This window comes from Trichosurus vulpecula, chromosome 2 (assembly GCF_011100635.1).
Source record: "Trichosurus vulpecula isolate mTriVul1 chromosome 2, mTriVul1.pri, whole genome shotgun sequence".
In the NCBI taxonomy this organism is placed as follows: Eukaryota; Metazoa; Chordata; class Mammalia; order Diprotodontia; family Phalangeridae; genus Trichosurus; species Trichosurus vulpecula.
Window position 1 is genome coordinate 16,681,232 of NC_050574.1, and position 14,654 is coordinate 16,695,885.

At 52.0% G+C, this 14,654-nt stretch overlaps 1 protein-coding gene across 1 annotated transcript; it reads right to left on the reverse strand.

Annotated features, from left to right (window-relative positions):
• Positions 1-1,547: 1,547 nt before the first annotated feature.
• LOC118836290 (leukocyte immunoglobulin-like receptor subfamily A member 5) lies at positions 1,548-14,654 on the reverse strand. Its single transcript, XM_036743622.1, has 7 exons — positions 14,621-14,654; positions 13,837-14,121; positions 12,410-12,700; positions 9,851-9,895; positions 7,666-7,788; positions 2,171-2,667; positions 1,548-1,688 (listed from the first exon to the last, which is right to left on the reverse strand). The coding sequence occupies exons 1-7, from the start codon at positions 14,652-14,654 to the stop codon at positions 1,548-1,550; spliced, it is 1,416 nt and encodes a 471-aa protein (XP_036599517.1).

Below are 14,654 nucleotides of genomic sequence, written 5' to 3' on the forward strand. Positions count from 1 at the left end.
CTGGGAGCTTCACATCCACATGGATTACGTTAACACCTAATGGGGTTTGGGCCCGGGGCTTAGCACCTAGTAAAGCTCACTGAGATAAATTGAGTCACTCAAAGAAAACAAAGGCCATTCTGGTTACACATCCCCACTAGGGGGCCGGATGTGGGAGGGGGAGAAAGGAGAGGAGGAGAGCAGGCCAGGCCTCTTTCTTTCTTTGGGGGTGGCAGCACCCCTCCCTCAGAGCCTCCTTGCAGCCCCATCCAGCACTTAGTCCAGCACCTGGGACACAGGAGGCATCTAAGAGACGTTCCTTGATGGATAGATTGATGACTCAGCATCCACAGGCCCCTCAGCACCTGGCTGGGACTGCAGATCCCTCCCCCTCCCTGCCCCTCTGTCCCCTTGCCCCTCCCCAGAAGGAAATGCTCTCCCCTGGCCATCTCTCCTCTAGGTCTGGTCAGCCCTGTTAGAGTGTAAGCTCCTGGAGGCCAGGAGCCCTGGCATGCTCTTTCTCTCATTTCTCTGTCTCTGTGTCTTTTAATATTTACATCTTTGTGCTTAACACAATAACAGGTCTGTAGTCTCCACTCACTACATCTGCAAAAAGTGGGTTCATTCATTCACTCATTCACTCACTCGCTCACTCTTTTATTCACTCATTCATTCATTCACTCACTCACTCATTCAGTCATTCATTCATTCATCCACTCATGCATTCATTCACCCATTCCCTCTGCCCGGCAGTCACATATGGCCAGGACGTTCAGGCCAGGGCTCCCTGGACTGCTTCTCAATGCCCTTGGAGGCTGCACCAGGTCTCAGTAAGCAGGACTCCCAGAATGATGAGGACCAGCCCAGCCAAGGTGAGGCGGATCAGATTGCCCACAGTGTAATCCAGGAGAACATCTGGGGGATGAGTTTGTCACTGACACATGGGCCTTATTCCCAGGCCTCCCAGCCCCTGACTGTGAGCAGGGATATTGTCCTCCATTAGTGCTGAGACCCTGGTCCCAGCCTAGCTCTTCCTCCCTGAGCTGAGGAGCTTCATGTTTCTCCCCTCCGGGGAGCCTGGCTCTGTGCAAGAGGAAGGGGGAGAGGCCTGAGGGTCTGGGGCAGCCTCTGATCTCCACCCCCTCAGCTGGCCCTCTCCTTCCCCAACCTCAATGCTGAGACTTCCTCTCCTGGCTCACTGCTCCACCCTCCTCACTGGACTGAAAGTACCCCCCCCCACTCCCCCCCCCAAAGTGATGAGTGATGGTCCCAGGGCTCACCCACACCTGACACTGAGGACCACACCCTCATCTTGGGGACTCTCCTCCCTCTGGATTGCCATGACACTCATTTCTCCTAGTCCCTTTCCTCAGTCCTCCTAGCCCCCTGTGTGTGTGTGGGGACACAGCCTGTTCTGAGGGAGCCCCCAGTGTGAGAGGGGGATGCAGCCTGTTTTGAGGGCCCTGAAGTTCCCTCGGCCTTAGGCTGTGCTGTGTAAGGGGGAGACAGTGCTGGGCAGGGGAGGGGTGAGGGGTGAGGGGTGAGGGCGTCACTGTGGTGCTTCCAGCTTAGAGGGACGGGGGCGAGGGTATCTGGAGGGCCCCTCCCTCATCACTGGGACAGCCAGGAATGGGATGGGGGAAGCAGAGTCCCCCTTCACCAGTTCCAGCTTTGGCTGTGTGGTGAGGGAAGGCAGGCTGAGGGGCCTCCTGGGGAAGGGAAGAGAAGGCAGAGGGCTGGGTGTTGCCCTGCCCATCACTCCTCCCCACCTCCCCAGCCCCCTTCCTGACCAGCTGTGTTCTTTCTTGTTCCCCAGGCTGATGTTTCCCCTGCTCCTGTCCCTTCCCTTCAGCCTCCTCATGCCTTGGTTCTTTCTGAGAAAGGGAGACTTATCCCTGACCTAGACAGGAGGTGGAGAGTAACAGGGGAGAGAGACCTCCACCATGTCCTGAGTAACTGGTTACTCACTGGTTGTGGAGAATGTCAGAGCCTGGGGATTGCCAGGGCTTTGGGGCAGGTGAGGATCCTTTGGGGTGCCTGGAATAGGGTGAGGGGCTTGGGGGTATTTAACCTCCCCCCCCCTCTCCGCCACTGTCTACACCCAGGCCTGCTGTGGCCTCCTCTTGGCTCCACCTCTGATCTCCTCAACCCACTAACCCTAGTAGATACATTGTCTGTCTGTGGGACATACCTGGGCATGTGGCAGGTGGTGAGGGAGTCTAGAGGGGCCAGGAGGAGAGTCCTCACTGTCTGTACTCTCTGAGCAGGACCCATTACCCAGATTCTCCATCCCCTCCCTCTGAGCCTCCTGGCCCCCATGGTCGCCTGGGGGAGTGCCCTGAGCAAGTAGAGTGGTGCCCCAGGGCCAGTGATGGGGCTTAGGAGGGATGGGAGGAGTGGGCGGGGCTGGGGCTTCCTCCCCTGTGACCCTGAGTACCAGGGGGCCACTGGGGGCTGACCACTCATAAGGGAAGTTGCTGTGAAAGCTGTAGCATTGGTAAGTCCCTTTGTGAGCTGCAGTCACAGCCGGCATGGAGAAGTTGGCCAGAGCCCCTGTTCCATGGGCCTGCGCCATGACTTGGGTGAACCGTTCTCCATCCTTGTACAGGGCATACATATCATACCCTCTCTGTGACTGACACTGGAGGGTCACATTGTGTCCTGATGCTACCTGGGAGCTGGGCAAGGCTGAGAGGGAGGATAGGGAGAGAGAGACAGAAAGAAGCAGAGCAGGGGAGAGAGAGAATAAGGAGGCTGCTATCTCTCCTTCATTCTCCAAGAGGACCATGACATCAGGAGGTGATGCCATGACGTCAATGAACAGGATTTAAGTGAGGGAGCTCTGTCCAAAGTCAGCATCCTCACTCTCTCCTCCAGAACCATCTGTGTCCAGTGGAAAGATATAGATCAGGAAGAGTGGGGTTGGCTCCCCCCAGGAGAGAGACAAAGAAAGAATGAAGAGATGGTAGGAGAAAGGGTGAGAGAGACAGAAAGAAAAAGAGAAGGTGAGATAGAGAAGAAAGGAAGGAGAGAGAAAGACAGCAGGAATTGAGACAGAGAGAGAGGGGAAAAGGATGGAAGGAGAGACAAAGAGAGAGGAGAGAGGGAGGGAGGGAGGTAGAGAGACAGAGAGAAAGAAGAAGGGAGAGAGAAGAGACAAACAGATAAGAGGAGACAGAAAAGGAAGGAGTGTGTGTGTGTGTGTGTGTGTGTGTTGTGTGTCTGTGAGAGACAGACAGACAGAGAGACAGACAGAGACACACACACACACACACACAGAGAAAGAGAGAGAGACAGACAGACAGACAGACAGAGAGAGGGAGAGAGACAGAGAGAGAGAGAAGGAGGGATGGAGAGAGAGACAGGAGAGAGCTGGGGGAGACAGAAAAAGAGAGAGAAGGGAGGGGTGAGAAGGAGATAGAAGAGACAGGGAGGGGGTTAAGGGGAGAGAGAAAAGGAAGGGGTGAGGGAGAGAGACAGAGAGAGGAGAGAGAGCGCAGGTGAGGGAGAGACAGAGATAGACACAGAGGGAAGAGAGAGACAAATGGGGCTAGCGTTTGTGGGGAGGGAGATGTGGACAGGGAGGTTTTCTCCCTGGTAGTGGGCTGGGAACCCCAGTTCCTGATCCTTTGTCATAGATTCTCTCTGTATGGGGGTGGGGAGCATATTTAGGAGGCAGTTTGGGGGTAGTTATTAGCACCCCCAAGAAGAGCCTGGCTCTCATCCTGAACTGGTCCCTGGGGTAGGTTTGAGAAGGACAGTAAGAGGCTTGTTTTGTGACTCCTGGTTCATTTCCATCATCCCTCCTAAACCTTCCTGTACAGAAAATCCCTGGGGATACACAGAGGAGACACTCCCTCCCCTCCCTGTGCCTAAGCCTGAGCTGGGGGAGGGGGCAGAGCAGCAGCAGGGCCACCCTGTAGGCTCTCTCCTGGCTTGGGATGGTCAGGGCTGGGAGTGGGAGATGCCACATCAACCCTGTGCCCTCTCCCCAGCTTTATCTGGTGTCCTGAGACCCAAAGTGAGCCTCCTGCCTGCTCTCTGTCCCCAAGACGGGATCTGACTGTGGTGGTGCAGTGGACAGAGCCTTGGGCCTATGGTCAGGAAGACCTGAGTTCAAATGCAGTCTTTGACACTTCTCAGCTATGTGATCCTGTGCAAGGCACTTCCTGCCTGTTTGCCTCAGTTTCCTCAATTGTAAATTTTGGATCATAAGAGTATCACTCAAGCATTGCCCCACTCCCTTTCCCTTAGTCAAGAGAGTATCTGAAACAGCAAGCAGTCCCATGTTTTCCTGTTGACCCCTCTCATGCTGGATTGGATTGGGGCAGGGTGGTGGTGGAGAGTTGTGGGGAGCTTGTGTCACCCTCCCCTACCTGGGGAGGGGTGGGCCCCCTCCCCCTGCCCAGGCTACAGCTGGGGGCCAGCTGGCTGGCCCAGTGCCCCTGAGCACCCTATAGCCTGACCTTCTGGGTGGGGCCGGGGAGTGTCACCTGGGGTTCTACCCTCCTGCCCATCCCAACCAGCCTTGGGAGCATCTGCAGCTGTGGGGAAGGGGAGGGGAGGTACCATTGTTCCCTGGACCCTGCTGGAGGGAGATCACTACTGGGAAGGCCTTGTCATTGGCTGCCATGGCCCCTAGGAAATGCCCAGCTGGCAGTTTGAGGTAAGAAGCCAGCCAGCCTCTGCCCTTGGTAAGCCCACCCTTCTAATAATTTTTATATGTGATAATTTAGAAATGCAATCAATGTCATCTGAAGTTTATCGTTTGCTTACTGTACTTCTAAATTGTACTATAAAATTCTCTTATATTGCAACAATCTATAAAGCGGTTTAAAGTTTCACCATGTTTTTGAGGAGATGAATGGTTTTCTGTACAAAGTAGTTGGGAAGTGCTGGTTCAAGCATTCAACAAGACTGAACTCACCTGATTGGTCATGGGTTTGTTTTAAGTTTCAAATACATAATATTGTTTCAACTTGCTAAACATTTGCCTTAGTTCCAGAAAGTGCATATCAGTCCAGAGGAAAATATCATGGGGTGGACAGGCCGATCAGCCTCCTGGTCCCTGCGATTCCCCATGTTCTGTAAACTGGCCAGATCCTTCTACTAAGGTGTGAGGTTAAAGTCAGGAACCTCTTTTGTTTTTCTTTTAAGGAACAGGATTTGAGTACAGTTGTGTTAGTGAAGAGAAGTAACTTATGAGCTATCTTGTGTTATCTTAATGGGAAATCTGATCTTAACTATGTTTGTTACATCAAGTTGTGATGGCTCTCTTACTGTTACCAATGGGAGATTAGTCAATACTTATTATGTAAGATATGTGATCCTTGGGAGCTGAACTCACCTAAAGGTCTGATTATTGGAACTTGCTATTTAAGACCTCATGGGACTGTTATCTGATATTATTCTGAGTCTGACTCCAGGTACGATCAGCAGGGAATGCTACTTGTGCCAATGGTCTGTGGTGCCAGAAACCCCATGGGGGTTTACATCTATGACTGCAGGGGTTAATCTCACGGGAAAGGTTGGGGGGATGACTATTTGCATGAGCTGAGATAGGATTTTCTGACTCATTTTTAAGAAGAAAGGTTGACAATGAAAATTATGTAGCTTGATTTAAAAGTTAGTAGACAAAGGTATAGAAAAATAGGAGGAATCAAGATGGAGGATGCCAGGGGTTTCAAGTCCCTCTTGTTCAGTTATAAAGGGGGAGTCTGTGCTCTTGTTAACACAACATGCTCTGTTTATACCAATAACTCAGAGCAGGATGAAACCAAGTGCAAACATTCTGGGAAAGGCCCAATGGATGCTGTTCCGCTCTGGATCATGGAGCTAGACATCCTGGCTTTTAACTTTTTAACTCTCCTGTTGTCACTCCCTCCCCTTTACTCATTGTCTTGTTTCTTTGGATGTTCAGGCCTTGCCTGTCGAACCTTCTAACCAAGTTTGGGGCCTCCAGGATAACCTCAACCAAAGTTCAGATGACCCTTGTCTGAAGGATTCTAGTCCATAAACAGCCATCATCCCCTGGACATGGCCTATGCTTGCTTCCAGTCAACCTCCCCCTGGGACTCCATGAGGCAGTGACAGCCCTGTACCCCTTGTCACCCTGTAGGAGTTCCTGAAGATGAGACCTCCGCCAATGTTCCCAAACCAATTTGGGTCCCCACTGTTTGGGGAGGGATCGATGAGGAATGCATGACCCTTACCTTTTTCTCAAATGAATTTGGGGGGAGATGTTGAGATTCAAATAGACTGGTCAATGAAATACAGGAACCAACTGGGACCCCTCCATCCCTCCACCCGGGGCTGAACAATGGAATAATGATAATGCTGAAAACTCTGAAAGACTGTCCCTGGTTACCCAGTCTTCTCACCCCTGTGCCTACTTCTCTCTGGTCTCCTAATCTCCCTGCCCACCACAAGTGTTACTCTATAAGAATCCCTAGCCTCTCCTGGCTAGGGGCCATCTTCCTTAATTGGAGGGTGTCCCTCTTAAGGACCTTTCTCCCTTAAACTGAGATGTCCCTTAAGGGGTGGAGAAGCTTGTTTGTTATGTTGTATTACTCTCAATAAATGCCTTTGCTTGATTTGGAGACAGCCTGAGCAAATTCATTAGAGATGATCTGGCACCCCAACATTTTGGGCTGACCCTGAACCCCTTCAGTGGTGATGGGCTAAGGAAATTTTAGAATCTGAGAGAAAGAACCTCAGGTTATCACAATGGCCAGTTATAGGTGTCTATGTAGGTATGTGTTCTCTAGCAAGCAACTCAATTTATTGCAACAAACAATTCATTTCTATTCCCAAAGGAAGGTTGACTCTGGTAGCCTCAGGAACCCTAAGAAGCAAACAAGTTCTTTTTAAAAAGCAGGGTCCACAACATCAGGGACAAGACATGAGGAAAACCTAGTAGCAGACAATGTAGGTTGGCACTGCCATCTTAGAGAAGCTTATCCTGGGATATGGGGAGTCTGATTTGAGAGAGGACCTGGGGGAAAAGAAAGCACAGGGCCTGGTGCAGGTAAGGGTGGGCTTCTGGGCCCTGAGAACCTGATGGCAAAGACCTACAGAGGGAGGCCCAGGGGGATTGTTCCTGCCATTGTCTCTACATACACACAGAGAGACGCAAAATTGATACACGAACACACATGCACATACTACACACACAACAATGACCATTGATGGAGGAAATCACAAAGCCTACAGGTTTCTGACTCCTGAGGTGCTTTAGTATTCTAGGGGAATACTTGTTCCTCTTTCATTATTGAGATGTTATCAATGATCATCCGAGCTGGGAGGGAGGGAAGGGACTGAAGTGGGGAGGAGAGAGTGAGTGTGTGGGGTCAGAACAGGAGCAGTGGGGAAGAGGGGGAGGCCTGGGGGGAAGGCCTTGGCATGATCAGCTTGGGCCTTGGGGGAGGACTGGGCACCATCAACTTGTGACTGGGGGGAAGGCTGGGCACCATCAGCTTGGGCCTGGGGGAGGGGGACATTATGATCTTGGGCCTGGGGTAAGGCTGGCCATTATCAGCTTGGGCCAGGGGTAGGTTGCAGAGAAGGCTGGGCCCTTCACTCTGTCTGGAGCTGCGCAGAAGGCCAAGCCTCAATGAATCTTTGGGATAAACACATTTAGTGAATCCTTGCTCTGTTTTCCCATCTGTCAGGGATTCCTGGAGCTGCTGTTCAGTGGTCCCCTCTGGCTGTGCCAGGCTTCAGCCAACAGGACCCCAAGGAGGAGGAGAACTAGCCCGGCCAGGCTGAGGCGGATAAGGTTGCCCACAGTGTAATCCTGGGGGGCAGGATCTGGGAGGGGAAAAGAATGTCATTGGGAGAGGCACAAGACTCCCTATCCCCATCAAGGGAGGCCCAGATTCCTCTGCTCCCCCTCCCAGGCTCCTCAGCCCCAGCCCAGCCCCTGCCACTCCTCACTTACTGGCTGGAAGCCTGGGGGTAGGGTGAGGGCTGTGGCCTAGGGAGAGAAGCCAGCCTCCCCCTGCCCCTGCCCCAGTGTTTCCTCTGCAGGGCCCTGAGGCAGCCTCAGGCCCTTTCCTGGCACCTTCACTTTGCCCTCACTTCCTCTCCTCCTCCATCTCCTGCAGTTTTGGCACCAGCTTGGGGGAGGGGATGGAGCAGGAAACTTGTGGTGGGGATGAGCTGAGTTCAGATCCCACCTCAGACCTGTCCTCTCTGGGTGACCCTGGTCAGGTCCCCTGCACTCTCTCAGCCTCAGTTTTCTCATCTGGAAAATGGGGCTAATGAGAGCACCTGCCTCCCAGGCTGTTGTGAAGATCCTCTGAGATAAGATCTCTAAAGCATTTAAAGGCTTTATATAACCCGGTTACTACTAATATTGGTGTTGTAGACCTCCCTCCAAACCATTCTGAGCCTCTAAGACCTGAGAAAGCTCTAAAGCTCTAAAACCTGGATTGGCCAATCAGGAGAGGTATTGTGGCCCACTCTGAGCTTCATCTACCATAATGCTTTGCAGTGCTCTGGCACTACAGACATGCCTCGCTCTCTGAGTGAGCTCAAAATGCCCCTTCCTGTGTCACCACTACAAGGCCAGGGGAAACTGACCAGAGCATTCTTCTTTGAATGGCTACCAAGGACAAGGTGCCTCGACCAGACACTACCTTGAAGAGTGGGACTTTTCTTTTCTTAATATTTTATAGACATATACTACGTTATGTCATGCTAACGGTAAAGAAAACATAGATATCTTGGGTTGTGATTTCAACCGATACCTCATCAAATCTCTTATCTTATTGTACTTACAACCTATTTATTTAAGAACATTCTTTTCTCATACTATGCTTAAACACCTATAAATTTGAGTGACACAGACATGCTGAGTTGGGATTGTTCTAAAGGGTATTTAAGGCTTCTTATTCTTTTATCAGACAGTCAGAATCTAAGTTTTGGCTCCGTGTACATGTATCTACTAACTTTAAGGGAATAAAACAATATAAATTTATATATCACCTAGCCTGATTGTCTCTTTAACCAAACTTTCAGGTGGACAGCATCAACAAGCATTTACTGCTTACTTTTAATAACGGTCCCTGCCCTCAGCGAGCTCCCATTGTAACTGGGAGAAGACCTGCAAATGGCCAGGTGGGACAAGGTATCTAGAGAGCAGGTAGCAGGTAGTGTTTGAGGGCAGGCCATGAGAGGAGGGAAGGAGGGCACCAGGGAAAGGAAAATCTCCCAGAAGGGGAGAGAGCGCAGAGTATTGGAGGGAAGGGAGAAATTAAGGGGTGGAGAATTGCAGGCAGGGGGCACAGCCTGTACAAAGGCCTGGAGATGGGAGATGATATGAGTGTGTAAGGAAGTATGAACAGGGAGCCCCCACTGTGAGGGGGGAGGGGACACAGCCTGTCTTGAGGGAGCCCGAAGTCTTATTCAGTAATTCAGATCTATAGTCTCTTATTAAGCACTCCCTGTGGCCCAGGCCCTGTGCTGGGTCATACCTATAGGAAATGGGACAAAACAGTAGCTCCTGCCCTCCAGAATTCTCCTGGAATGCTCTGGTACCATGTACACAAATAAATCAGTGGGGTGTCATCTGAGGAGTGGGGTCACTAAGAACTGGGGTGGGGGATAGGAAAGGCTTCTTTAGGAGGAGGCTCCTAAGCTCAGCCTGGGAGGGATCTGTGCACTGTAAGAGGAGGAGGTGAGGAGGAAGAGTGAGCCAGGCAGGGGGGACAGCCTGGGTAAAGGCCCAGTGGTGGGAAAAGGAGAATAAGAAGGTCCTGCCAGAGGAGTGGCAGGAAAAGAGGGTACCCTGGATGGGTGGGCAGACCCTGACTGGATATTCAGCCCCTGCCTCCCTCTTCTCTCTGCTGGGAATCCTCCAGTTACTCACCAAACTGCATGTTCCCAGATTCAGGACTTGGAGAGAAGGTCCCAGGGGATGAGGAAGGGGTCAGAGTTAGTGGCTGGGCAGAGAAGCCCAGAGAGGGTCTGAAGAGAGCCCTGGGTGTGAGCCCCAGCTCTGCCCAGACTTGTTGGGTGTGGGATACTGGGCAAGTTCCTCCCCCCACCCCTTTTTCTGGGCCTCACTTTTCCATCTGTTAAATTGGCATATGTACTCAATGACTTCTGTCCACTTGTGAGATTTGATGATTCCATGATTCTTCTGACCCCAGTTCTAGCTCCTGTCTGGGTTTTGGGGGCAGGGGGTGGGATGCAGGGAGAAGGGGGGAGGAGCTGGGTGTGGTACTAATATGATCAGAGATCTTCTCCACCCATTCAATAGGCCTCAGGTGGAGCTAGTTAAGGGAAACTTAATTAGGACATACTTGTTTCTAGGAAAACTCATATGCTACTAGGTGCTAAGCTCCAGGTCTACAAAGGGTATAAATACCTTGTGAGCTGCAGAGACCAGAGAGCTTCGAGGAGAAGAAGAAGAAGACACAGAATAGAGAGAGCTTCCAGAGACAGAGAACTGGAAGAGATGCAGAGATGGAGAAACAGAGAGAGAGAACTGCAAGGGCTTCTAGAACTGCAGGAGGAGAGGATGCTGGCAAGCAGACAGGATTTGTGAGTGTTTACAGGAAGGCCCTAGCAGAAGGGAAGGTCACAGGGTGGCTTGGTTACTTACTTCGATACTGTGTTTGAATCTACTTGCTGTCACATTGAGATGGACTTACTGGTTTGGGGATACAGTTGCTGCCATGTCAAATTGGGGTTGTTGGTTTTGGGATTCGATGCTCTAGTGTCTGAATAAATGTTTTACTTCTGCTTTCTATATAGAGAGTTTCTTATACTTTGCAATTCTGAACTATACAGGCATATTCATGGTCACCACCTGTATCATGAATCTTGCCTTGCTGATACACTGGGGTAGGTCCCTCTGACTCCTTGGGTCCCCCTGTCCTGGCTGTCCCCGGGGCCCCAAGGTTCCCCTGTCTGCTCAAGGCAGTGTTGGACAGAGAGGGGTGAGGGGTGAGGGGGTCATTGTGGTGCTTCCAGCTTAGAGGGATCAGGGTGAGAGTATCTGGGGGGCCCCACCCTCATCACTGGGGCAGTCAGGGATGGGGGAAGCAGAGTCCCCCTGCTCCACAGTCTCAGCTATGGCTGTGTGGGTGAGGGACTGGAGGCCTGTGGGGGGCGCTTCTGGGGAAGGGGAGACAAGGCAGAGGGCCTGGGGCTGCCCTGCCCATCTCTGCTCCCTGCTGCTCCAGCCCTCTTCCTGATCAGCCCTGTTCTTCCTTCTTTCCCAGGCTGGAGTTTCCCCTGCTCCTGTCCCTTCCCTCCAGCCTCCTCATTCCTGGATTCTTTCTGAGAAAGGGGGGGACTCAGCTGTGCCCTAGACAGGACGTGGAAAGTGATGATCATTAATATCATTTTTGTAACTTTCCATAAGGGCTGGAGCTTGAACTGCTTAAGCAGCTGAACCTAAGCTTCTTTGTTCCCTGAGTAAACTTAGAAAATATTTCTTCCTATGCCAACAAGGCCAGATGAGGCTGACTTAAGAGCATTCTTTCCTCTGCCTGTGGCTGTTAAGGATGAGACCTTAACCCCAGACACTATCCTGAATAATGTGACTTTTTCTTATCTTAATATTTTATGGGCATACACTATGTTATGGAATGTTAATGGTAAATTAAGCACAGAGAGCCTGGGTTGTAATTTCAATTGACACTTTGTCAACTCTCTTATCTTATTGTATTTACAACCTATTCCATTAAGGAAAATGCTTTTCTTGTATCATGGTTTAACATACAAGGGGATCATAAAAGTGAAGTTCACAGCCTTGCTGAGTTGGGACTAAAATAATATATTTAAGCCTTCTCATTTCTTTGTTCAGGCAGTCAGACATTGTCTGGCCCCATACATGTATGTATCCACTACAGCTTTAAGGGAATAAACAGTATGAATTTACATATCAACTCCCAGGTTAACAAGGGTAATAGGGGAGAGAGACCCCCATACTGTCCTAAGAATAACTGGTTACTCACTGGGTGGGCAAGATGTCAGAGCCCAGGGATTGCCAGGGCTTTGGGGCAGGTAAGGATTCTTGGAGGTGCCTGGAATAGTGAGAGGAGAAAAGTGAGGGACTTGCGGGTATTTAACCTCCCCAATGTCTGTACCCAGGCCTGCTCTGGACTCCTCTTGGCTCTCCCTCTCACCTCCTCAACACCCTGTCCTGGGACCTAGTAATAACATATAGTCTGTGTGTGTGGAAAAACATAACTGGACAGGTGGCAGATGGTGAAGGAGTCTAGAGGGGCCAGGGAGGAGAGTCCTCACTGTCTGTGCTCTCTGAGTGTGACCCATTGCTCAGACTCTCCAACCCCTCCCTCTGAGCCTCCAGCCCCTGGGGTCCCCTGCGGGAGGACCCTGAGCAGGTAGGGTGATGCCTCAGTGAGGAGCTTAGGAGGGATGGGAGGCATGTGTGGGGCTGGGGCTCCCTCACCTGTGACCCTGAGCACCAGGACATCACTGGGGGCTGACCACACATAAGGGTAGTAGCTGTGAAAACTGTAGCATTGGTAAGTTCCTTCGTGAGTAGTGGTCACAGCTGGCATAGAGAAGTTGGCCCAAGACCCCCTTACATGCTGCTGTGCCAGGCTGGAACTGATCTGTTCTCCATCCTTGTACAGGGCAAATGTGTCATACCAGCGCTGTGACTGACACTGGAGTGTCACATTGTGTCCTGAGGCCACCACGGAGCTGGGCAAGGCTGAGAGGGAGGGTGGTTCATAGGGCCCTGGGGGAGGAAGCAAGTCTGCAATTAGGGCTGTGACTCCGCTTTTTAGGGGAGGTGGCAAATTTGGCTGGTGGGAGGACTGGCCTAGGTCTGCCTAGACAGCTGCCTGGGTGTGGAGGTTTAGCTCATCTCTGGAGGAAAGGACATATCACTGCTTTTTGCGTAGAGGAAGGACAGCTCTGGGTGAAAACAGGAAAGTGAGTTGGTGAAAGGGGAGAGATGGAGAGAATGAAAAAGAGGGAGAAGAGTGAGGCTAGGAGCCACAATCCTTGGTCCTTTGTTACAGAATTTCTCTCCACAGCGGGGATGGGGGGAGGGGAGGAGTGGGGGAGTATTTAAGACCCATCTCTGCAGTTCTGGCCAGTTATTACATCTTCCAAGCAGAGTCTGGCTCTCATCCTGGCCCCTGGGCTGGTCCCTGGGGCAGGTATGGGAAGGAGAGTAAGAGGCTTGGTTGTGACTCCTGGTCTACTTCCATCCTGGCCTCCTAAACATTCCTGTACAAAGATGCCTGGGGATACCCAGAGGAGACCACCCCCTCCCCTCCCTGTGCCTAGGCCTGAGCTGGGGGAGGGTCAGAGCATCAGCAGTGCCATCCTGCACTCCCTCTCCTGGCTGGGAGGGGAAGATGCCCCACCAGCCCTGTGTCCCCTCCCCAGGAACCACCAGCTTTGTCTGGTGTCCTGAGACCCAGGCTGAGCCTCCTGCCTCCTCTCTGGCCCCAAGATGGGATCTAACTGTGGTGGTACAGTGGACAGAGCCCTGGGCCTGGGGTCAGGAAGACCTGAGTTCAAATCTGGCTTTAAACACTCTTAGCTGTGTGATCCTGGGCAAGTCACTTCCTGTCTGTTTGCCTCAGTTTGCTCAGCTGTAAGATGGGGATCATAACAGCCCCTACCTCACAGGGATAATAACTATAAAGTGGTTGGCACATAGTAGATGCTGTAAAAATGCTGATTCCCCTCACCCCACCTCTAGCCCCAGAGGGGGAGCAGAGACAGAGACAGGGGAGAGGACAGGAAGGGCAGAAGCAGAGGGATGCTTGGGGCCAGGCTGGGCTGCGGAGGAACTTAGTTGTTGCTGGGACCTGGAGCCAGCACTGCCTGAGGGGCCCAGGGCACAGGGAGGGTCCTCACCTGTCACCACCAGCTCCAGGGGGTCACTGGACCCTGACCAGTTAGATGAGTGTCTGTAGAGGCAGTAGTAGGTCCCTGCACAGTTTGCTGTCACTGATGGGATGTGAAATTTGCCCTCTATTCCAGATGGTTTCACAGCCATGATGGGTATCCTTCTAGACCCTTGGTCTTTCTCTAGACGGTAGTCATCAGCCTGCACTGACCCCTGACACGTGAGGGTCACATTTCTCCCTAGGGGCACTAAAGAGCCATTCTCTGCCCTGAGGGAGGGTTTGGGGAATGTTTCTGGATAAGAATGAGAGTTGTCAGTTCCAGGGAATCAGCTTTCTACGTCTGCCTCCCCCCTCTTTCCCTCTTTAAACTCTTATCAGTTCAGCCCAGACCTCCCCTCTCCCTCTCCTGGGGGCAGCTGTCTGCTCTGGGCAGGGGGAGTGAGTGGGGAAGGACTCACCTGCCTCCTCCCTCATCCTCTGGCCCAGACACAGCCCTGGCAGAGAGGACCCTGGTTACTCCCAGTTCCCCACATCCTCCCCACCCAGCATGCCCAGAGGAAGGAGACAGAGGATCAGAGTCTGGGCTTAGGGCTGGTGTGAGTGTAATGGGCTGGATGCCAGAAGACCCCTCTAAGAACTCCAGCTTCTCCCACCTCCCTCCACACCTTTCTGGGTGACCTCAAACTGCCCCCTCCTCTCTGGGCCAAAAGTGTATGTACTTGGTGTGTATCTGGCATCAGTGGTATGTAAAATCCCTTTGAGTTTGGGGGTGCCCCCACCCCAGGACTCACCAAGGCTCAGCAGGGCAGAGAAGATGGGGGTCAT